The sequence below is a fragment of the Agelaius phoeniceus genome, chromosome 6 (genome assembly GCF_051311805.1).
Source record: "Agelaius phoeniceus isolate bAgePho1 chromosome 6, bAgePho1.hap1, whole genome shotgun sequence".
Lineage (NCBI taxonomy): Eukaryota > Metazoa > Chordata > Aves > Passeriformes > Icteridae > Agelaius > Agelaius phoeniceus.
In genome coordinates, this window is record NC_135270.1 from 33157480 (window position 1) to 33181840 (window position 24361).

The following is a 24361-nucleotide window of genomic DNA, read 5'->3' on the forward strand; positions in this document are numbered from 1 at the left end:
TACCTGAAAGTTAGACTTACTAAGTACAAAACCATAAGAAATACCATACACAATATACCAGCACTCATACACATACATACACACGCACTCTCCAGCCTCCCTCCCCAGCCCTGCCTTCAAATTTCCCCAATTAAGAAGTTCACTCAGTTTTGCCTGGACTGTAATTTATTTCTCAAGCTAAGTCTTTTGTTGTTCTTTTTGAAAAAAAACACACAAGTACTTTTGTTCTTGCCCATTCAAATTAGAAAAAGTTGTGGTTCAAAATAATGAAAACAATTTCACTTTTGTTATTAATCTTTTGTTTTAATCATAGTACTTGATAAACAGCTGAACAGGATCCTAGTTTAACAGAAGGATAAACAAGAACACTGGTGACAATTTGTTACAACTGCCTTAATGTACCTTTTGCTTAATGAACATTTGAATATGCAAGAAAGTATTTTTGGAGGACACCCCAAAAGAAAACAACTTGCTGGTTGAACAACAGAAACAACGTCCTTTTTGCTATTATGTTGAAATCAAAGTCATTTATATATAAAAATAAATGTTATGTTCTAACAAGAACATTTTAGACAATTACATCTGTGCTTAACAAAAAAAAAATATTGGTCACTCAAGACTAGAATAATTAATATTTTAAAGGTTTTTAGATTATCAGAATGCATGGATACAACTCAACACAAACTGTAGCTGAAGGGAACCAGGACTGAAAATATCAATTTGTCCATCTGGAATAAAAATGCAACTAAATTAACTATTTAAAATACTACCATGGAATGTGACAGTAGATATGGTCCATACCTACTATATCGGAGGGAAGGAAAGTTTAACAAGTAATAATTCGTACCTTACACATTTAGTTAAATATAAACATTTGTTATTTATACATAAAGTTGCTTCCAAAAAACTATTAATAAGTGATTTAGTTGCACTTAAAATCAGTTTCATTTCTCATTTGCTGAGTATTAACTTTTCTTAATCTTAATTCAACTGTCACTAGTGCACTTTTAGTTAAAATTTCCCCTCAGATAAGTTTTAATCCTTTTAAAAGAGCCCCCTCACCTAAACCATGAATGTACAAAGTGGCAAAAGTTAATCCCTTTTAGTATAATCATAGTTTATATACTCATTTTATAGCCAATAATAAGAACAGGCTTTCCTTCGCAAAATCTCCTTCAACTTGCAACAAATGCCACGCGCTCAAAGCAAATAGTTAGGCGTGGCTAGCACTTGTAAAATGCTAAGGTCTGACAAGTCTCGTTGCTTCCTCCACATCAAGCATCTCTTACGTGAAAGAAGATTCCCTTCAGCTTGCCAAAAAGCTTCCACAAATCCAAGTTAGATGCTTCCTGGAAACAAAGATTTTTCAGCTCTGTTTGGCACAAGACTGATTCATCCCGCAGCTTTATGCTTTCCTCCACAGCACCCACACACCTCACCACAGTGATGGCATGCTCTCAAGGGGAGGTAGCAGCACATACATGGAGCAATGAACGAGAGTGCCACCAGTGCTAACCAGCGTAAGCAGAACTTGTCATCACTAGTGTCACACGAGCAAGGATCAGAGAAATCTCCTTCAGAGTCTGACATGCAGTGATACAGCATGCTCTCTGCGCAAAGCATGCAACTAACTTGGTAGATACATCTTTTAATAGGATCTGGCGCATCTTGACATTTTCCTCTGCCATTATCTTCATGATTAAACCTTTCCTGGCAGTATATACAGCGGGAACGCTCACCATCCTCTTTTCTTCTTTTTGAGTTTTTAAATTTTGATGAGGAAGGCTGAGTTTTAAATACCACAGAACTCTTTGAGTCTTTTAGGGAATTCAACTTAGTTCCATCTCCACATGGGTATAAATAGTCAGATTTTTTACTGTCTGATTTAGAAAATGGTATATTTGAGTCCGCATCATCCCTCTCCAGGTCATTCTTCCACATGTCAGGATGCCTGTAGTCTGCATAACGACGTATCAAAATGTCACGAGGGTTTATTCTGACAATTTCATCTTCATCCTGAAAACTAACGTGTCTGATTGACTTCAGTGGGACCTGAAAAGTAAGGCAAAGTAAGAAGTTTACTATGGTGAAGTCCCAAGTTTATGTCCACCTACAATGTTAACTTAGATTAGAAAACTAAAAAACCAAAACTTTTTTCTTTTGCTGCCTGAGGATAAAAAAATCAGATTATTTTCTCACTACTAAAATTTACAAACATCCCCACAATAATGAGTCCTCTTCAGGGTATTAGGTCTATGAGCTGCAGTATTCTTTCCTGACTTTTTAGTCTCTCGTAAGAGCTTTGGGTATTTTGGTATCCACATAAAACTTGATGCTGCTCTGTGAATTATTCTCAAAATTAGAGTATTAACATCTTAAAGTGGAAACGAATTCCACAGACTCATTATGCCTTATGTGCTGATTTCATGTGATGATCTGCTGCTTTAGGACTAACTCCCTGCTACATTCATTACTGTGTTATCCAGGAGAAGCTTTCCTTACTTCCTACTCTAAGTTTTCAAACTCTCTCCAATTCATAACAAGAGTACTGAATACTGGTAACTAATTATCAAGGCTGTGTTCTAGATAAGGATTTCGCAGTATGAAGAACATTCAGTATGACAATCAATCAACAGCCTCTTCTGAATGCATCTCTCCTTAGATAATATACAGTACTTATATTGATTAGTTTAGGACAGGCAAAGACCCAAGTACTTCTTAAATTCTCAGTTTGTAATGAACTGACCAATATTTAAGACCTTATACTTCAAAAGGCAATTAATAAGGAATGTGCTAAATACATACAAAACCATCAGAGAAATAAGATGAGAGTTCTTGTTTATTCTGCCTTACAATAAAAGGGTGGGGGAACATGAAAAAGTTGACAAAGATGACAAAATTCAGAGAATCATCCAAACTGAAATACTGCAGGCCTTAGATATCTAAGTGTAAGATGGTAAGTGGTAAGGGTCTCAAGTATGACTCAGTATTTCTACCTTACAGGCAGACAATTATTTTCCTACACTGTAGGGCTATTATAATCAGAGCCAGATTACGAGTGGGCTTCAGGACAAATTATACCTTTTTCTCTGTCTAGTGCACAGCCTGTAAACCATTTCTCAGAAAAGACAAAATACCCTTCCCCTCTCTAACCTGTTAGTCTTAGAATTCTTCCAGAATCATGAATTACTTGGGAATAATCTTTGGCATCAGTATTGTTGCTTTGAGAGGGTTTATCTTATTAGTACTCAAATTAATGAGAATTAATGTGTCACCATTCCATAGTCAAGTACAACAATTGAACTGCATGTTCCTAATTTGTTGCAGTGTGTGAAACTACTGAAGATGATGTTTTAGGTTAAAACACTTCTATGTCACTTTGCATGTGTCTATACTCCTACTGTGCTGAAGTCTGCATGTCCTGATTTTGGGGTAGGAGACAGAGAAGGGAAAAGGGAAGGCAGCTGGAAAAGAGGAAGGAAGAGCTTCTTAAAATATGCTATCTTCTGATTATGTAAGAATATCTGTAGCCTGCTCTAACCATCACTTCCCTGCTCAACAATCCTTGTGTGATGAGTACAGAACTGTAATTAGAGACGCTTTGCCCTGGGACTTTCAACTGGAGTATGCTAACAAGAACAATTTTTTTTTCTTGGCTCCAAGCCACATAGTTGAACTTCCACAAGGTTTCAAGGATACAGGGAGAAGAAAGGTTATACCCTATTCAGCTAACATTGCTCCTCTTCCATACTGCCCCAGCTCCTATACAAGCAGTTAGGCTTTCCCTTTGCTTATAAAAGCAGACTGCTTCTCAGCCCTATTCGGTTTTCAAACAAGAGGAAGAATCTATTGTTTAGCAAAAATAACTAACTATGGCTAATGGGTTTATTTCAAAATTTTACAGCATAAATTTATTTAAGAAAAAAAGCCATAAAAGTTATTAAATTCCATATGCTACAGGCATAAAGGATCCTTACCCTGCTGTCCACATAGAATATTATGCATGCACTTAAGACAGCAAATAAAACCCATTGTTTAGAAGAAAAAAACCCTGAAACCTCAATACAAAAATGCCCACTCAACTTCCCATTGCCCAGACAGCTAATAGCCATTAAAGATCACTACAAACACTAACAATGGTAGAATCTGACCTCTCCTTAGCCTTTGAAGGCTTTTTATTTGTTTGAGCAGAACACACCACATACATAGAACTAATTTATTTTTTTCAAGTCTTGAGTCCAACACCTAAAAATGCTTAACTGGCACGTTACAAATAAGGCACCACTACATTCTTTAAGGCACTGATATTAAGAAATATTTTTGGAGCAGAACATACTGAAAAATAAGCAAACTGAAGAAATGCTGGAAAGAGCTTACTCATTGGGTATTAAATGGGACCTATGTGAATGCATGAAGTACATGAAAACTTTTGAACAATTCACAATCCAAATTTACATAGGTACAAATATCAGCAAAATTTAATGAGAATAATGCACTTAGTCCTCTAAACAGTCAAAACTAAAACTCAGTACAAATGTTGAAGGAGGAAGGGAGGAAGAATATTACAGCAAACTGAAATTTCACAGAAAATCTGATTCTGAACATGATTAGCCAACTGGAAATCAGGCAGAAAATTTTTGTTGGTGCAACTGAACCCACAAGTATCACACCTTTCTTGAAAGTGCGCACCTTTAAACAAGGCACAGTCACTTCCTTGGTACTGTAGCCTTTGCTGCTTCTCCTCAAAGAATTACACCTGATGTTGCTCATCTTGCAGCTTCTCAGTATGAAGACACCAGCAGCTGCCTACATCATTGCAAAGTACTAAGTTTAACAAACATCCTTGCATCAGAAGCTGGAAAGCTGAAGGACTTGAGTAGTTTTTACTAACAGTCAAAATATTACAGGTAAAATCCAAATTGTCATTAATTAGTCTTTAGTTGGAGCATGTACTTATTGAGCCATTCAACTTATGAGCACACTCTTAAGTAAGAGTGTTCAAACTTATTTACACAAAATTGAAATAAACCCACAAATTAGCTCAAGATCTGTAGTGCCACCTGGTCACATGCATGGCGTTTAGCAGAGCCAGTGCAGTGTGTGCACATACAGAATGTGAAGTTTTGGTGACCTGCCTATGTTCCAAATGTGTGTACCACAAGACCATGCAGAAAGCAGAGAGTGTCTGTTGCTGGCAGGTGGTGCTACAACAGGAGAAGAATATTTAAAAGAATACCTACTTAAATTTTCATGGAATCTCCCGTAACTTCACTTTTCAAGAACTGAAGTCTAACATTGTCATTTGAAAGAAATTTCTGTTTAATTTCTATCAGACAGACACAGATTAATCAGTTTAACACAATCTAAATTATTTCTTTCTCAGTAGTCAATTTTATACATGCTTTTAAAATATACAGGTATTTCAAGCTGCTGCACTTTTCTTTACAATGCAAGGAAGACTAACAGGACATATATCACTGAGTACTGTAGACATTAGCTGCAATAACCTCATCAACAATCCATTCCATTCTAAAAAACATTTACAATTCTCTTTGAAAGTACACAGGAAGAGAGAAAAACATGTGCCTTAACAGAAACAAAAGGTAAACATGTACCTTAACAGAAACAAAAATATGAGGTGATGTACATGAAGAGATAATTGGAGTAGATCAACGATTAAAGATAAAAAATTAATAATTTCAAGCTTCTTAGTTCTCCAGATAAGACTGCTTGCTTCTTTTGCCCAATAAAGTAGATTAAAAGTAGCTGATATAAGACTTAAGTACCATCCTATTTTTCTCTGCAAAAATAACTGAAGGTACTAAAAAGCTTTATTACAAGCAGCAGAATTATTTTTGATAAGTCTTCAGAACTACCTGAACTTGCATTCTGCTTTGACATCTGTTATTCAGCATATTCTAAAAGCTTTCTATGTCTTTGGCTCTAGACATAAGACCATCAAATTAATTGTAATCCAACTTAGTAAGACTACTTCCACAGTCTACAAAAACTGTCAGTTCTTTTAGCTTTAGAAAAAAAAGAAAAATGTATAGTGATATATAGCTGTACTGATGGCTGAATACTTTTCAATATTTCTAAGCAAAACAGTATTAATATACAGGTAACTAAGATTGAGCTAATGTCCAATTAACATTTTCTGAAAAAAACTTAACAGCTTTTTAAGGCTGCAGATACTGAAATCTGCAATACAAAAACAGACTTCAAAGAAATTAAATATTTATTCGTGTAGTCTGGTGCACTACAACGATAGGTAAATACCTTCACGAAACTTGACCTCTGCCATAATAATGCTATAATATTTCAGCTGCAAAGTTTATATTGAACATTTCAAGAGGTTGAAAGCACATGGACTTGGAACGCAGTGATTTCTTGTCAGAAACTACATACTGTGCCATTAATACAGCAAGCAAAGTAAGGATTGCTTCTTTTATAGGTATACTTACCTGGTTAGCTTGGCTAGGAAAACAGGCTCTCCTGGTGTTGAAATCCTCAAATGTTGAAGGCCGTAAATTTGCACTGTTGTAAGTTTCACTGGTTACTACTGTTTCATGTTGAAAAAGGTGATCTTTTATTAGTGAACCTGATGTATTTTCTTGAGCAGTCTAGAACACATAAGAACTTCCATGAAATGATTTTTGCATTTATATAAAAACAACACCAAACCCAACCAGTTCATACATAGATGCATTAATATTTCATATAATGTGTTAGAGGTATCTATAAACACTAGTATTCTTAAATGCACATTTTTTAAAGCATTTAGAAGTAGGCAAGTATTTTCTTTATTTTGAATCAGCCTTCGTAAATACAGAATTTCTCTGCTTGCAGACAGTACACAACTTGGGCACTAGAGATACATGCCGTTGAAATACAGTTGCAAAATCAGACTTCTTTAAGGAAATAGAGATTAACCTGTCTCTGAGATGTTTTCTCTAACTACCCATGAAGCTGCCAGTATTTACAAAAGCACAACTGGAGGAAAAAAAAATCTGAGACTATTTTATAAGTCAAAAGCTAGTCAGATCTTTTAATAAATTAAAAGCAAAATCAGCTGGAAGAAAAAAAAATAACCTATACTGGCTCAATTAAAATATCTAATTGCAGCAAGTGTGCATTAGACATGAATGACAGTCATTTTGCAATTAAAGTTGTATCAGGGAACTCGATACAAAAGTGAGACTATGAAGCAATACATGATGAGATAGCTGCAGGACCTGTGCTATTCAAAAGAAGGAAGAGGAAGTATGTTTGGGTGGAATACTGGCTTGTAAGATGATCCAGTTTCTGAAATGAATTGAAAAATGAACAGTTCTCATTCTTGAAGCTTGACTGACTGGGACATACTTAGGATACAGCACAGCATTTTGATACAAATTCCATTGAGCTGCCAAAAATATACTGTATGTTTTGTTTGCATTGAGGGATGCTGTAAAGTTAACTGGCTGTCATCATGGATAGCACTGAGAAAATTCTGGCATCATCCAGCTTCCAGCAGTGGGAATGTTTCAGCTTTATTATAGGGATTTGTATGTATCAAGAAAACATTTAGAGGAAAAGAATAAGAATACTACAGAAAAATACTGAGGCAGAGGCAAACCTAAAGTTTTGGCAGGTTAAATATTGACCCAGAATAATTAGTTTTCACTTATCAAAGTACTTAAGGAACTTACTCTAGGATTACATTAGTACCTCACATACATAAAAGCCTAATGTATCAAGTTTTAAGAGATCTAGATAGTTTGAAGTAGCTGGTCTGTAGCTGATTTTGTAGGAGAAAGAAAATCATCACATCACTAAATTTATATATACTGTTTCAGAAGCCCCATGTGGGGAAACTTTACATTTAGTAATTAATTCATGATCAGCGTAATTAATACTACAGAGCATACATGCCAAGAAAGACGAAAGTTCACTCAATCAGGGTAAAGCTCCCCTGAAAAATTTTGAAGGCAGGCAAAACACCAAGAAGAAGTACTATTGTCAGATCCTTAAGCATGACACCACCACAAAGTAATTGACCCTGTTATTGTCAAAATTAAATTTTCTGGTCAAACATTGTTGGAAAACTAGTATAAAAGAAGTACTGGAATAACTAAAAAGAACTGGACTTCATATATGTATACTTATTTTAAGAGCAAGAGCATAAAATATTAGTGCAATAGCAAACATCTTCATAGCAGGAGGTACTCCTGCAGATAGATTGCCCAATGACATAAAAAGCTTCCAAAACAGTGGCTCAAACTACAGAAGAGCTGTATTCAAAATGAGGAACAACCATTTTTGGTCTGAGCAATGTTTAAAATTACTATAAGCGTTTAAGCTAAGAGCCAGAAGCCATTTTACAGAAACCACAGTGATAAGCATCCCCTTTCCCCTTCCCCTGGCTACTATAAACTTGAGTGGTCTAGGAAGAAGGGAGCAAGCTGCAAAAACTTCTACTCCTTCCTTCCCAGGGAAAAAAATATATACTACTCACAAGCCTGTTTTTATCTCTGGGTGAGATTCGCAGCAGCCTGCATTATTTCCTGTCCCTGCAGGTGATTCACACCTTTCTTCTTTAAAAATAAACTATCTACACTATAGAGCAGAAAGGACACATGCACATGCTCACACAGGCAGACACAAGTACTTCCCTTGGGAGTCAAGGAGGGCTCCATCTAATGAAGGACACAGGCACGGATCACCTCTGACTGTGCTAACTAGCTGTGCCAGATGATGCACGAAATCCAAACCTTAACCTTAAAGCAAACCTTCATGCCCTATACACAGCAATTATCAAAGAATGCTTTTAGAAAATTCCAACACAGATACCACAATTCAAACTAATTGACTTCAAGGACAAATTTCAGGGTGGCAACAGACAGAGAAAAGCATGTGACCTTTTGTAAGGCAAGAACTCGCCAAACAGCATTTCTGAAAGCACAATGCTCAGCTTACCATCCTATACCCTACAGATGAGTGGACACAGACTAACTTTTGGTATTAAAATAAAAAGCAATCATGTCAGTCCTTTAGCCAATAAATACTCACTATGCTGAATTACAGAAATGCAAGATGAACATGGTGAACTCTCTGCTTTTAATTAAACTGCAGTTTTAATACAGTCAAACCACACTTATTAGTATCAAAAAGCCTTTCCTTGGACAACTTCCTGCTCCAATGTGATGTTTTACTACAAGGTCATAAACATCTGAAAACCCACATTTATAATGGAAACACTGACAATCTGAAGTAGGAAGCCCTAGAAACAAAAATGGTATTGTGTTGAAAATGCATTTAAGTAAGAAGCAAACATATAAAGTTTTCCACAAGAACATATACAGAACAAATATACAGAGTATCACACACTAACACAGATGCACACATTCTCCCTTTCTACTGTCCAAAGCAATTACACCGCCCACATTCAATATTCTTTAACCACAGCCTGCAAAGTACAGTACTGGCATAGGTTATTCAGTATCATCTGTAAAGCAACCTACGCCAGTTTTTAATGCACAACGGAAATCTGGTTTGCTCCCAGCTGCTGGTATAATAATTACTGTCCTATGGTTGCTAAGAGATACTCTGAATTTTTTTTCCAAGACTACTAAAACATTTCTGTGCGCACAAGCAAAAGGATGCTGGGTAAAGCAATAAAATGACTCCAGCTGTAGCTCTCCAGCAGAATTCAAAGCCAGATGACAGCTGTAGAGAAAATGAAAACCAGACTGAGCTTCTCTTGTTCTTCAAATTTTCTCTCCTTACTTCTCCCAGTTTGCCAGAGTTAAGTCTGGGAGAGAATTCAACATTGTTCTGCAAACATTGTTAAAAATGTTCTCCTCTAAGTAAGTTTAATGATTACACAGAAGGATGGATGAGAGACCACATTTCTGCTGCATCCCAGTTCTTGCATTTCCTTCCCATGAGGCCCAAAAATCTGCTGTTTGATGCTAACAACATGAGAAACGTTTTAATGCTTTTTCCTTAATTTTTCAATTCTGAATAAATTATACAGGTTTCAAAAACATCTGAATGACTTCCTTCTGCTTTGGCTATTTCTGAGACTGATGGAGCAATATATTTGGCAAAGAAACTCTATTATTTTCAGGTATGTGTTTCTCATATAGGCTGAAATATTACCTAGGTTACTCTAAATATTTCATACAGTTTAAACTAAAAAATAAGATATTTGACATGTCTCTTTCTTCAAAGGCTTTTCCACCTGAATATATAGAGAACTCTACATATAAAGAAGCTACTAAGAATACTGGTGAGGGAAAAAAAAATTCCTCCTGTTTTTTATATACAACTACAACAAAAAAAGCTTAATAAACCAAAATGGTTTAGCACAATATATTAATGGATTTATTTGAAATTGATAATGATAATTGATATGAATTAGTATTACTTTTAGTTCTAAGAACTGGACCTAAGCAATTTATTATGTGCACTACATATTTCTAATCTCACATTTCTAATGTGTTTTACCATTTGGTATTGTCTTATCCATAAAACAATACAGTGCATCGGGGTAAATTATTTCACATTTCCTTAAAAGTCATAATGTTATTTTTATAAAATAAAACTTCTGCAAACATTTTGTTAGAGACAAAATAAATTGAGTGGTCCTTGAAGGCCCTTATGAAGAGGTCACAAAATAGTGTATTTACTGAGCAGCATATGAACAATTAATGTCTTCCCTGCCTGCACCAAAACCACTTAAAAGATGCATGTAAGTTTCAGGCCTTTCCCCCTTACTATTAACAAAAAGTCTAGTGTACTTACTTCTGAAAGAACAAGCCAAACTTTTAATTTTCTGCTTACAATTTATCAGTCTACAGTTTTCTTCTGCCAGTAGTAAGAAACTCAAAAGCATAAGTGATCCAATTCTTATTACTTCAAACTGTTAAAATGTGTTGGTAGCCTATAAATAACACCAATATGGCTGAATCAACAAAAACTGAAAGAAATTAAAGCTCAACTACTCTATTTTTCAGTTCACAAAAGCAAGACTTATGCATTACAGGATCTAAAACTCCTACAAAAATAATTTTAAATGTATGAACTCTAGATTTCATTTAGATTTACTTCTAAGGAAAAAAGATATATTTTTGGGGTTTTTTTTCAGACAAGCTAGGTGAATTTTAGAGCAATAAGTTTATATTTGGTAGAGGAAAATAACTGGAGCCAATATTTTAACAAACAAGCAACCTGACTTACACAAGCTGCTCCTACATTCAAAGTGCAAGGATTTATACCAAAACCATCTAAACTTTCTAACAGAACAAATTCCCAATGTATATTTCCATATAAGTACATCTACTTTTCCAGGTCCCATTTACCAGCATTATAGGAAGTCAGATAGCTCTGCCTTAACTCATTGGTGTATTTCTGTTTGAAATTAATCTGGTAAGACTAGGGCTTATTTGATGATATGAACAATTTGCATTGAATAAGTTAAATAAACAACCAAAAATAATTGCAGTAATTTAAGCAACCATGAAAACCCTTAAGTGATCATATTCTTTTAATACTAGGATTTTAACATTATTTGGAAACAACAAAGAGGTTAAAGAAACTATAAGGAAGCTATGTCTTAAAATGATAAATTTGATCTTCAGCAAAAGGAATGCTTTCTCCAGGAGATTTTATTTACAAAATGTAAATTAAAAAATCAGACATTTAGTGAGCCTAGGTGTAACATAGCAAGTCAATTGCTAGCCTAGAAGGCACAAGATGAGTTCAGTTTTTGGATTTACATTTAAGATATGCATGTACAACTTTTGGACAATCGCTATTTCTGCTAACTACTTCTATAAAATGTGGTAATACTTATTACAAGGAAGCACTGAGATTTCACACTGAGATGATAATTTTTGATCTTCTTTGGATCATTTTATTTGCTCTCTGTAGCACCAAATATAACCAGCCAGTAAAATAACTTATGAAACATATTTAGCTTTCTTCATCATCTAATCATCTTCATTAAAAAAAAGCAAACAACAAAACCAAGCCACTATTAATGAAATTTATGTACAAACCAAATACTATATTTATAATTCAAAGGTACATTAAATATTGGATTCCTGCTGTGTAAGATGACTAGAACAGTATGGGAAAAACTACTCTTTAATATTCTATCCACACTCCAAAACGCCCTTGCACAGATATACTCCAAAACACACTCAAAAATAGTAATGGAGACTTAGGAAAACAGCTTATAAGATGAACAGGTAAACAAAAAAATCATTAAGCCTTTTAAACAACCTAGAAATGGCAAAAAGTGGGGGGACAAGTCAACATAACTCTTCAAATACTCAATACATTCTCTTTAAAGAATGATGGTCTTACACATCATTGATAATGATAATTGATAATTGATATGAATTAGTATTTAAAGGGAGTTAAAGGACCCTGGGGTATCCACTTTCACTTATCAGAGTATCAATCTTGGAAGGGGAAGGATTTAATAATTTGAAAGAAAATGTGGACTATTTGGTATTTCAAAGGTGTTCTTGGAGACAAGACCTGATGCCTGTAACTAAAATGGTGTAGCTTTACTGCACTCATAAGCCTGCAATTGCAGCTTCGTTACTGATACATAAACCCAGTTTAGATGAAGCATAGCTCAACCAGGGTGGATTCAGTTTTCTCTGCATTTCTCCTTTTTTCCTTCCTTCTGATAAATGCTAGTATCAGTATCACTTATTTTACTTTGCTGTGCAGAGATATGGTAAGACATATTGACTAGCTTTTTTGTTTTTAGAAAACAGGACATCTATCCATAGCACAAATCCACAGTTAAATAATATCAACTGTGATGAAGTCTTTAAGTATGTTTTCCTGTCTAGAATGTAAAAGATAGTTTGGCCAGTGGTTTGTACCACACAAGATTGGTGTGTGAGTACTTATACATGTAAAATTTGGTTTACAGACATTTAAAAAAATATACATTTATTTTTCAAAATGGAATATAAAGTAAACCTATATTTACATATGTCAATAGGTGGTGTATTGATATTCACATGTATAGAATAGATGGTGTAAATACACTTTTCTCCACTTTCCCAATAACAAATTTGTAACTATAATGAATCTCAGATATTTTCCTCAATTTTGGCATCCTTATATAGAAATGTAATAACTAGGCAGCAAAATCAGAGGTAATTGGTTTGTTCTAATTGCATTAGGCCTGTAAAAATGGTTCAATTATTAATCCTTGCAACAAAGTATGTTTAAGCAAGTCTTTTAAGAGCTGATTAAGGACTGCATTAACTTTGGCACATATTTTCTTCACCCTGTAAAAATATAATCTCTTTTTAAAATCTGAAATATCTAATATTTGTAGCAATTTTACTTTCAAGTGCCTTAAAATAAAGCACTGCAAGTAAAGAACAACAGGTGGTTATGCAGCCAACACTTACACAAAGTAATACATTTCTTCTGCCATAAAATAAAAAGATATCAGGAGACTTCTGTGTTGCCACTGCATTGCAGTATCCTTTCTAAATACTTGACTCTCAGTCTCCTATCATATCTTCAAAATCAGCTGCTAATTTTCTTGATTTTGTGTTCTAGAGGTTCTACACTGGATCTATTAGCAACACTAGCAGTTTTCTGAATAGTCACCAAGACCCCTGACTCAACTTGTTTCTTTGCCATCTTCATAATAATTTAAATTTCTGCACTCTGAAAACTGAATATATGTGTGAATGAAGGCACGGCTTTCCCTTAAAACCATACATAAGAAGGGAAAAATGACAAGCATACATAGACACAAGTAGGACTTCCTCACTTATAATAGAGTTATTCACTCTGCGTGTGTGTGCGTATCTATATCTAATCTATAGCTATATTTCCATCCATAATGGTTTTCTATACTGGCTTTTTAATTACAAGATTCTTGGATATTGCCAGGCGGTGCTATGCATCAGTGTTACCATACTTATGGTACATGATACGGTATGCTTATACAGTACTCTAGCTCTGAAGCATGGTTGGACATAAATTTTTATCTCTTAAGCCATTACGACCTACAGAAATTGAAGAGTGCAAAAAGAAGATCAATAAAAACTTGAATCTCAGTAAGTGACTACTTTATTTTCAGTGTGTTTTTAAAAATTGAACTTCTGTCTTTGTTTGGACAAGATCCTCTCAACCATTGTCTCAGCATCTTTTCAACTCTAACCATTTGAAGTTAAAGAGTTTTATCACTGGAAAGGGAAATCTAAGGAAACAAACAGGATGTATAAGTATAAAGATTCTTCATCCCTCTACTTTGTTTCCCAGAAGAATATTTTTTATTTCAGTAAGATCAAAGAGGACATATAACTTGAACACATACTGAACTTAAAAATTAAACTCAGGATATTTAATCATCCTATAGATTTAATAATAACTACTTTATTTAGGAAAGATAATATTATAAGTCTTCTAGATAATTCTTCTAGAACTTATTTCACTAAACTGAATTTTGCTATTGCTCTTATTTTCCTTATTCTCAGTAATGAGAGCAAAATCTCTTCAGTACATTTGTAAAATAAAAAATGCACTATTAATTTAAAAATTTACTCACTTGAAAGCAGTCTTCTGCCACTTCAACATCATTTTGGGAGGGTGGATAACCTTCATATAAAGAAAAAAAGTAGACGAAGTTATTTTCTTCATATTTACCACTTACTGCTTCCAGTTATCCACATCATCTCTCAACATCCAGTAATGATTATATAAATATTCTTGTTTACAGTTTTAACCTATAGATCACTGCATTTCAAGTTGATTTAGTGAGCATCATTTATTTCTACACTGCATTTTCTATACTGAGTATTCCTAGCCACACTCCTCTCTCTTGTTCCCACCTTCCTTATAAAAGCATTTTCAAAGTGTCATCAGCAGTCAGAAGCAAGGGAGTATATTCCTTTTAATGTAGCATTTTGAAAACTAAAAGGCAGACACATTTGGTTGGCATGAATGCACGCTGTTTTATTTTGCTATAAATCAGCAGAAATTGAAAGTGTGAGACCCTAAGAGAAAAAAATTACTCTCATGTTCTCTAAATATTTGTCTTGAAGGGATATGGATTGTACCAACAAATTTCCAAAGCAGTCATTAGAGTATGTCAAAAACATTTCCCTTCAGAAACATGCTCCTCCCTTTATTAGTAGGATAACACAAATAAAATCCCTAAAGTTACTTCTTACAAGCCTGAAAGAGATGTTCTTTCAATTCAACAGACACATGTTCTCTTCCCTCCCCGTCTCAATCCAGAAATACATTTATCATATTTTCAGCTTAGAATCTAAGCTTGACGATATCCTTCAGTTTGCTCACTGGTTTCCATTAAATCAGTGAAGCTCTGGAACTTCATTCCAGAGTGGGCCATATTGTTATCTGAGTAAATTCTTCTTCTGTTCCTAAAAAACCTGTCCTCAGAACCATGCTGAACACAGAACTACTACTAGCTCAGCTGTTAGTAAAAAATAAAACTATTAACTGAAAGTATGTGTAGCTAAAAAGAGAACTCAATAGGTCACAAATTATTCAACTTCCCAGCTTATCCTACAAGAACACAGGAGTTGCAAAAAGCTTCTAAGATCCAAGTGAGAGAATATTACACTCCAGCTTCCTCCATTTCTTCATGTCTAAAAGAAAGAGGCAATGCTTTATTACGTAGGGATGTTTCAGGAAATTACCTAATTAGTGTTTGTGAAACAATTTAAGACACTTGAATGAATGGCACTTTAGAAATGCCAGAAGTACTATTTCAAAAACTATTAAAATCCCGATATATATAGTTTAATCCACATCCTTAAATACTGTCAAGGAAAATGTTACACAAAGTGCTTTGACACCTTTTTTAGTAAAGACTCAATATTCATCCACCCCACCAAGTCTTTCACCTGAAATATGTACCTTGAGAAATATCCTCTACTGCTCTCCGAATACCTCTATCAAATGCTCTTGCATCAGCAGGACTCTGAAATGTGAGGCCAAACTTTTTGTCATCAATCTTCCAGTGGTAAAAAGTAGGAGTAACTTTGTTGTAAACAAGGTCTTTCTTTAATGTGCATTCCAAGACCACCTTTCAGAAAGAAAACAGAAGGAAAAAATATCAATGATGAATATATAAAATTTGAGAACAAAAGGTAGTCTTTGTGAACTACCTAAAACAAACATCATAGAGGTCCCTTTTCAAATTTCTTCCTGCTACAAGGATGTAATTTTAACCTCATTTCCATTATGGCCTAATTATTCACTATCAATTGCTGTTAAATAGTACAGGTTGAAGACACTATTTGTTTACTGAGTCAACATTCCTGTTCAAATATCTCATACCCATAAAAGAATCTCATACCTGCAACAACCAGTACAGAGTTGGTAGATGTTCAGCAAATGAAATAGGGCACATCCCCCCAAAAAGTATTATGTGTGCTGGTATCAAATTTTACTGTATCACTGAGATCTACAAAATTTTTTAGCACTAGACTAACTTCATGCTGCTTTCAGGCAGATTTTCAGATTTCTCTCAGAAAGGCTACTAGACAAGTGAAAGTATTATAAGAGAATTCTTTAAAAAAATGAGATTAATAAAATCTTTATAAGTGTATTAGTGCCTGCTCCTAGACAAAATTACATTTGTGTATTACATAAAAAAAAGAAGTAACTGCAAATAATTAACAGAAATATTTGGCTACAAAATCATTAGAGGTATATATGTACATTCAGTTCTAAAGCAAAGTCACAGTCTTCATACTGAATCATAAAATGGTTTGCGTTGAAAGAAACCTCAAAGGGCGTCCAGTTCCAACCCCCCTGACATGGGCAGGGACACCTTCCTCTAGACCAGGTTGCTCACAGCTCCATCCAAAATGGCCTTGAACACTCCCAGGAATGGAGCATTCACCACTTTTCTGGGCCACCTGTTCCAGTGCCTTACCACCCTCACAATAAAGAATTTTTTTCTAGTATCTAATTTAAATCCACCCTCTTTAAATGCAAAGCCATTCTGCCTTGTCACTATATTCTCTGTTAAATAATCCCTATCCAGCTTTTTTTGCAGGCTCTCTTCAGGTACTGGAAAGCCTTATCATTTCCCCTTTAAATAGACTGGTTTTAAAACTATATTTGCATTTTTATTTTACTGGTAAAAATTATTTTAAGCAGCATTGTTGCACTGAGTGTTTATTGATTAAAAAAAATCCAATGTGAACAAGAAAGTATGGAGGGGAATGCATTGATCTGCTCCCATTGCAGTATGATAAAGCTCCCAGTAAGATATATCTCTCTGTATTGGTATTTGATGATGGAGGCCTACACTGACTGAGAGATGAGGAATTTCAATATTCTATCATTTCATTGATGTACTGCTAGAATTTTTTCAATTTTTGTTTTGTTACATATGTGGCTTTTTAAAAGAAAAAATAGGGAATTCCTCACAGAATATAGTAAAATTAGTTTAAGTTCAAACAACTGCAAAAACCCCTCAAACTTAAAAAATTATAAATATATATATATTTGGGTTATTCCTACATATTCTTTGCATTCCTCTTCTCCTTTCATTGTCTAATTATTACACAGGCAAATAGGTTTTTTCTCTTGCACTTCATTATTTATTCCCCCTACAACACACCAGTAATCATCTCCTCTCAACTGTTACTGCCTTTTACCTCTGCCTCTAGAAGGATAATAATCTATCTGCACATATAAACTCCTTTAGCATTAATATAATTTTTTGTTTCTCCACTCAAATCTCCCTAAATGGTCAACAATACATAGGTAAAAATGCTTACAAGAAAACATAAAAAGGAATCTGTTTGCTGTAGGTCTGTGGGAAAAATTGTTGCAGGAAGAAAAAAAGGATTATTCTGCAGTTCTAAGGTGCATCAAATAGTTGTTCTTTGTTCCTCTGGATGATTTTAAACTTGCTTCCTCTTTCAAAGAGCAGTTAAAAAGGAAGGCTTCTCACACCACTGCCTTTTCTAGGTCTGAGAGCTCTTTAGGGGGAACCTCTAATACATTAACACCAACTATTTTGTCTGCCATGTCATCCAAAACATCAACAAAAAGTACTGCAAGCCTGATTTTATAGCATTACAATGATTTTCTGGTGCCCAAGGGATTAATCCGGATTACTTCATACTGAAAATTCATACCTAGTAAATGTTACCACTAGAGATTAAAACTGGACTAAAACTTCACTGAGTAGAAGTTAGGGTTTTCAAAGACACGCAAACCAAACTAGAAAATTCCCAAACCAACTCCCTCCAGCCCAAAAAGCAACACTCACCCCCTACTTCCAACCCTCACGTATGATATAAGAAGCTTTGATTAGCAAAACAAGTAAACATCCCATCCAACACTGTAATTGTTTTCAACTTGATTCAAGGAAACAACGCATTTGAGGGAGTGACACTGATTTTTTCCCCATTTAAACCTGTATGAAAACAAACTGCTTAACACAGAAGATATAAGTGAAAAAGCATTGAAAAGGGAAAAATATGTTGCATTAAAATTAAGCAAAACTTGATTCCTGCCCTACCTGAGAGAAAGCTAAAAAGCTATGGGTCTCAATTAGCAGCGAGACACAAACTTATAAACATCCAGCACTTCGATATTATTTGTTGCACTCAGAAATACAAAAAAATGCAAATCAGATTAAAAAACATACCAACCATCCCCAGAAGCATTTTTCTTTCCCTGAAACACTTCTATGCTTCACAACAATAGTGAATTTTTTAATTGTAAAACTTAATTTTGCCAAAGGCTACCTTATGCTCAAGCATGTGAGCTATCATGAGGGCTGGGGAGGAAGTATCCTCATACACATATTCTCCAAGGCCTGGAAATGGAAACCAAGCTTTTTCAATGCAGTTATATTTCAAAACTCCAATTATTTTTAGTGTGCTTTGCTATGGTTCAGAACTCTCCACATCACAGGTGAAGATCATATACTCTTCCACATCGTTATCCAAAATATGCACTCCCAAACCATTTTAGGTAGACCTTCCCCAAGATCTCCAGGGATAAGCACAGCAAAGGCCTGAAAAATTGTAAATAAAATGCCTACAGCTTAACAAAGTTGCATTTCCAAAAACATCCCATGGGTTTCTGTTCTGAAGGTTTTCTTCATTTGGAGATTTAGATATAAGACTTCCATACCAATATGAAACATCTACCTTGGCACATAATGGAAAATGTTGCAGAATCAACAGACTCAAGACAGAAGAAAAACAGATCCACGTGACCAAAATTTAAATTCTCAGAGCATAAATACAGGGCCCTATTTATGCTCTATGTCTCCTGTTATTTAATTAAAAGCTCCTTTTAATATCTAGATGTCATTAAATGTAACAGTAATGAATTCATTGCTACTCAAAAATACTTGTTAGCCTAATGTTTCTTTTCTCACCTCTAAAATCTAAATCTTTAAAGATAATAAAATCTATTTGGCTTATGTAGACAATATCAATCTCCAGAGTCAGAAATTTTCTACTTCAGCACTTAAAATCCAAGTACTTTTAAACAGAAATAAAATGACACCGTTATTTAGAGCTTATTTCAGAGAAAAAAAAAAAAACAACAAACCAAAAAAAACCCCAAAACTTTTGCATTTGATACAAATTTCTATCTTGGTAACAGACCCAATAATTGAACTAATTGAACATTTTGAGATCCTGGATACTATTGTACTGTTTTCTAGCTGTACTTTCAAAGCTTGCAAGAGCACATGTAAGATAGACAGCTTCACTGTTTCTCATTCCCAACCCAAATCTATAAACATATAAGCACATCATTTTTCAATGCCTATTCTGCTTTACTCCTGGGAACAAGCAGCACGACCTGAGTGTATTCATGCTACAGAGTATACAAACCCGTACCACAGTAACCATTTGACAATTATTCCATGCATACTTTAGATTCAGTTCAAAAAAGAAGATGATGTACTGAGTTGTACTACAGTCCATCAGAATCAAACTTCCCTCAAACTTCAAACACAATTTAAAAAGTAAATACTTAAGTTTGTAAACAGGAGATTTTTAGAACAGAAAGGTACTTCTATTCAGTTTTAGCTTTGTGTGTCTTCCTTTACACAATTAGTTTTTATTCAAAGGAAAGATTTTAAACTTTGTTACTCCTGATTCATGATCTAAAAGACAGTAGTAATATTTTTTTTTCTCCTTTAATGAAAACCTGCATGGCAAAAGTCTGGAGAAGAAAATAAACCAGAGAAGTCTATGAAACTTTGCATTCAAGAAGGTAAAATTCACCAAAGCCTAAAAACTAGTAAGTTTGAGCCTAGTATGTGCTTAGCTACTGAGATAGAAGAGAGCTACTATAAACATACTGAAAGAGAGAACAGCAGATCTGACCAGGTTCTGAGGGAGTGCAATTGCTCCAAGCAGACTGGCTGGAGCCTAATCTAGGAAGGTGATTATAATAAAGGGGGGAAAGTGTAATTATGGGAAAAGTCTTCATGAAATACCCTTACATTCCAACACAAATCTAAACAACCTGTGCAAACTAGTGGGAACCATTCTCTCTCAAATTAATTCGATGGAGCCATCACTTTGATTTTCATCTCCGATAACTAGGATGCTTTTTGTGAATGCCACAAGATGTTTTAAATAGCTGTGTACTGCACAAAAATAATGGAAGTTTACATGTGGACTGAAGCTGATTCATAGAAGGGCTGACAGCAACCTGCCCCTCAGGTCTAAAAAGAAACAAGATGAGCCCTCTCCAACAAGCATCTTCAATATTTTGATGTTCATTCCAGAGTATTTAATTTATACAGCTGACTTACAGACTGAGATCTATTGTTATAACTAAATGCCTTCATAGCCTATAAAATACATGGAAAGATCTGGAACACTGAAATGGAACTGCAATTAGTGTGAGAAGCAGCAACTAAAGCTAATTCCTCTTCAGTATAACCATTTAATAGGCATCTGGAAGATACCTCCAGCAAACACCTCATCTATGGATTTCAAATTGGTTTAGAGAAAATTTCACCTTTCACAATCTGACACATTGGTTAAACAGTTATACTGGCATTATGATTCCCATTTATCTTAGGTAAAAGCTATAGATCTGAACTCCATTTACTTTCTAACCTAAGATATTTCAAAACCTATGCTTCTCCATGTCAAAGAAAAGTGTTCCAAGTTCCACACTCTAGGTTTTCAGGTTAAGGGAATTTCTGCACATTTTCTGGAAGCTAAGCCAGTTCACAAAAGAAGAGACTTATTGGCTAGAGAAAATCAAGATATAATCTTGATTAGAAAGGTATTTTAGCAACATGTAATGTGACTTTATGTGGGGAATGTGGGGAATGTGGGGAAGATGATTTGTAAAAATTACTTTCTCTTTTAATCCACAGAAGTATTTTCAGAAACAGCTGTGTGTACCTTGCAAAAGCTTCAGTGAAATGGAAACCATGGTCCAAAGTGACTTGTAGATATTACAGTAGATTATTAATTAAACATTCCTGAAGACACATGTACTCAAAGTCTGAATAACTGAAATGTTAGAAACTGTTTAGGAAGCTTGTAAAAAAAAATTGTAATGCTCTTTTCAAATACAATGGCAGAGCAACCAACTAAACAGCATACTACTAACTTCAAAGATTATTCAGCCATTGAGATTTACCAAGGGCATTCTAAAATGAGACTAAAGGGAAGTTGGTGCACAGGAACAGTAGATTCAGCATAACACTTCCACAACATCTGAACATTATCAAAATATTTGGTGTCAACTCAATAGCAAATACAGTGGCTTCCACTTTTACTTTACTTTAAAATAAAAATTAAAATATATAATTGTTATGAAATATAATAATCACCTGTCAATTCTATTTGGACTAAAACCCCACTTGTTTGACTTCATTAAAGAAAAGGTTAAAATTTGTGCTTGAACAGTGAATCCACAGGAATATCCTAAGAATGAATGTAAAACCATTAACTATATTGAAAGCATAATGATCAGAACAGTTTTAGAATCAGTGATGTGTCCAACAGAATTTCTTGTTCAGTGCCTGCTATCTTCTGCCCTTCTAAATAAGCGTCATAACCTGATTTTGTCATCACATTTCTTGGTGTAGGATCTTGTCCCTTCTGTGCCAAGTGGGGTCTTGTTGCATTCCATACAACTTGGTCGTTAATTCACTACACATTAGCTGTTGCTTATAATTGCATTAATTCATATAAATACATGAATACACAGTGACTTTCATTCAGTTATCAATTAATTACTGGTTCTCTAGCGTTCTTCTCCACACCCTAGATTTACATTTGTTAGTTCCCTGAGTTTTATTCAATACGCACAGGAGAGATGTGCGTCCTAGCTGCACTTCTTCCACCTTTTATCCCGTGTTTTGGAGAGGCTGACTTCCAGCAGCAACTTCCCATAACTACAGCAAGATTACAATCTTGTTAGGTCCCATTTGGGGGGCCTAAGTACAAGGAAGACAGATGGACACAGGATGGGACACACACGCCAAAAAGCCAAAAACAAAACAAACTGTTCAAGACAAAAAATGTTTGGAAAAAAATATTCATGCTAACATGAGCTTGATTTTAGACAGGAAGAGGAGGAGAAACATTTAAAATCTTCTACCAGAAGTGGAAACAAAACAAGTCTTGCTGAGGGGAAATGGGAGAGAGGACACTGCAAACAGATCAGGACACTGATGACCGGACAGTTTTATATGCATGCAGGCAAGACATTAAATCAGTCTCTACTTTGGAGCATTTTATTATTCTTAAGGCAAGCTGTGAATTTTCCAAGTATTAAGAAAAAATTATCAAGTATCTCTAAATGCAATTAAGCTTCTCAAAAAGAGCCTCGACAAGACTAAAAAAAGTTCTAAAGGGAACTACTGCAAAGTGAGGAAGGAACTGCAGGTGCACGTAGCTGTGCGGGAACACAGGGTACTCTGCTAATTGCGCTACGCCCCACTGAAACAACTGAGTCAGCAGAATTTCTATTTATATGCTCTCTTCCTACAATAGTCACAGTCAATGCAGAAAACTCAGCAGTCCTGCCTCAGGGAAGAAACTGGTGTGCTTGAGGAAGGGTCAGCAGTACAGTATAGGAAGTAATTCTATCTTTTAAGCTTACAGAGGAGTTAACATTCATTTGCTGAAAATAATAAATTCTTGAAAAAAGTCATTAAGATGGAGCTTTTGTGCATTCTCTACTTCTCTTTGTTTCCACAGTAAAACACAGACCCATTCAGAAATCTGTTTGCCATACAAGTAACCAAGCAATCCTTAGTAAGCCCATTTTGTCTTCCTTAGGTCTGCATGTAGAAATGGCTGAGATCCTGCACCAGTTTGCCTTTTGTGAGGCTGATCTTCATGATGCCTCTTAAGAGACATTTATTACTGGTATTTTGTGTAAGGTAGCTCATGAATTACTACTGTCTATGTATTCATCGAGCCAGGTCAATTCTCAGACCTGTCAGCTTCATGCTGTCTTCCAATACAAAGTTGTTCTCATGTAAAATGGCTTCTTTTTGTCATAGCCATATTCCACAGCTAACCAAATCACTACTGAGCAATTCCACCTGGTTTCGTGTTCTTAATAAAATTTTCATTTCCAACATTCCTAAATGCAGTATCACTGGTATAGGAACATAATTTAACGCTAATCTTTCTTTGGAAGAAAAATTAATAGCAAAATTTTTCCCAATATGGATGGAAAGTTCCAAAAAAAAAAAAAATCAATGCGTTTGATTCTAGAAAAGCACAATCAAAACCAAATACCTGGCTCTTTTGCTACACAATCACAGACATTGAGAAGTTCAGCAGCAGCATTAGACTGAGACTACAAATTTACTTTGTAGTTTATAGGCAATAATAAGCAAGCATCTATACCTATGTCCCATATAGTTTTAGTATCATCTATTATCTCTATTAAATAGATAAAAATTGTTACCGTTTTATCCCTGAGTCGTTCTCCATGGATAAGAAAATCAGCACAGCTATTCTCTTCCTGGGGAATGACTTTGAAGACTGTGACACAGCTTAGTCCACCCCCTCCAAGTGGTAACCATCCACCACTTGAGTCATCCCGGGTCATCACCACAGCTCGCACTCGTGCATAACTATTACTGAAAGAGAAGCAAAAGAAGACATTAGTTTTCCATAAAGTCTAGTAAAACCTAAGCCAAGTTAAAAACAAAATAAAACCAACAAACCCACAACCAAGATCACAATAATTAGCACTGTCTTTCCACAAACATCACCTAGAAGAAAACAATTTAAGACCACCCTCTAAAAAATGTTCCTTTATATTTTTGTGCCTTTATTAGGACTTCTCAGGAGGTCAAGGTTTTTTGTAAAGAGGCTTAACCAGA

At 35.0% G+C, this 24361-nt stretch overlaps 1 protein-coding gene across 2 annotated transcripts in view; it reads right to left on the minus strand.

Moving 5' to 3' along the window:
* Window positions 1-282: 282 nt before the first annotated feature.
* The window catches only part of SPRED1 (sprouty related EVH1 domain containing 1), a 57903-nt gene continuing 33824 nt past the window's right edge, over window positions 283-24361 (minus strand). For both annotated transcript variants that reach the window (XM_054635674.2, XM_077180369.1), the window contains exons 2-6: window positions 23941-24115; window positions 15916-16084; window positions 14579-14628; window positions 6465-6623; window positions 283-2052 (exon numbers count right to left, since the gene is read on the minus strand). In XM_054635674.2, the coding sequence (XP_054491649.2) occupies window positions 1393-2052; window positions 6465-6623; window positions 14579-14628; window positions 15916-16084; window positions 23941-24115 (1213 nt within the window). In that variant the 3' untranslated portion in view covers window positions 283-1392. The remainder of the gene's footprint in view (window positions 2053-6464; window positions 6624-14578; window positions 14629-15915; window positions 16085-23940; window positions 24116-24361) is intronic.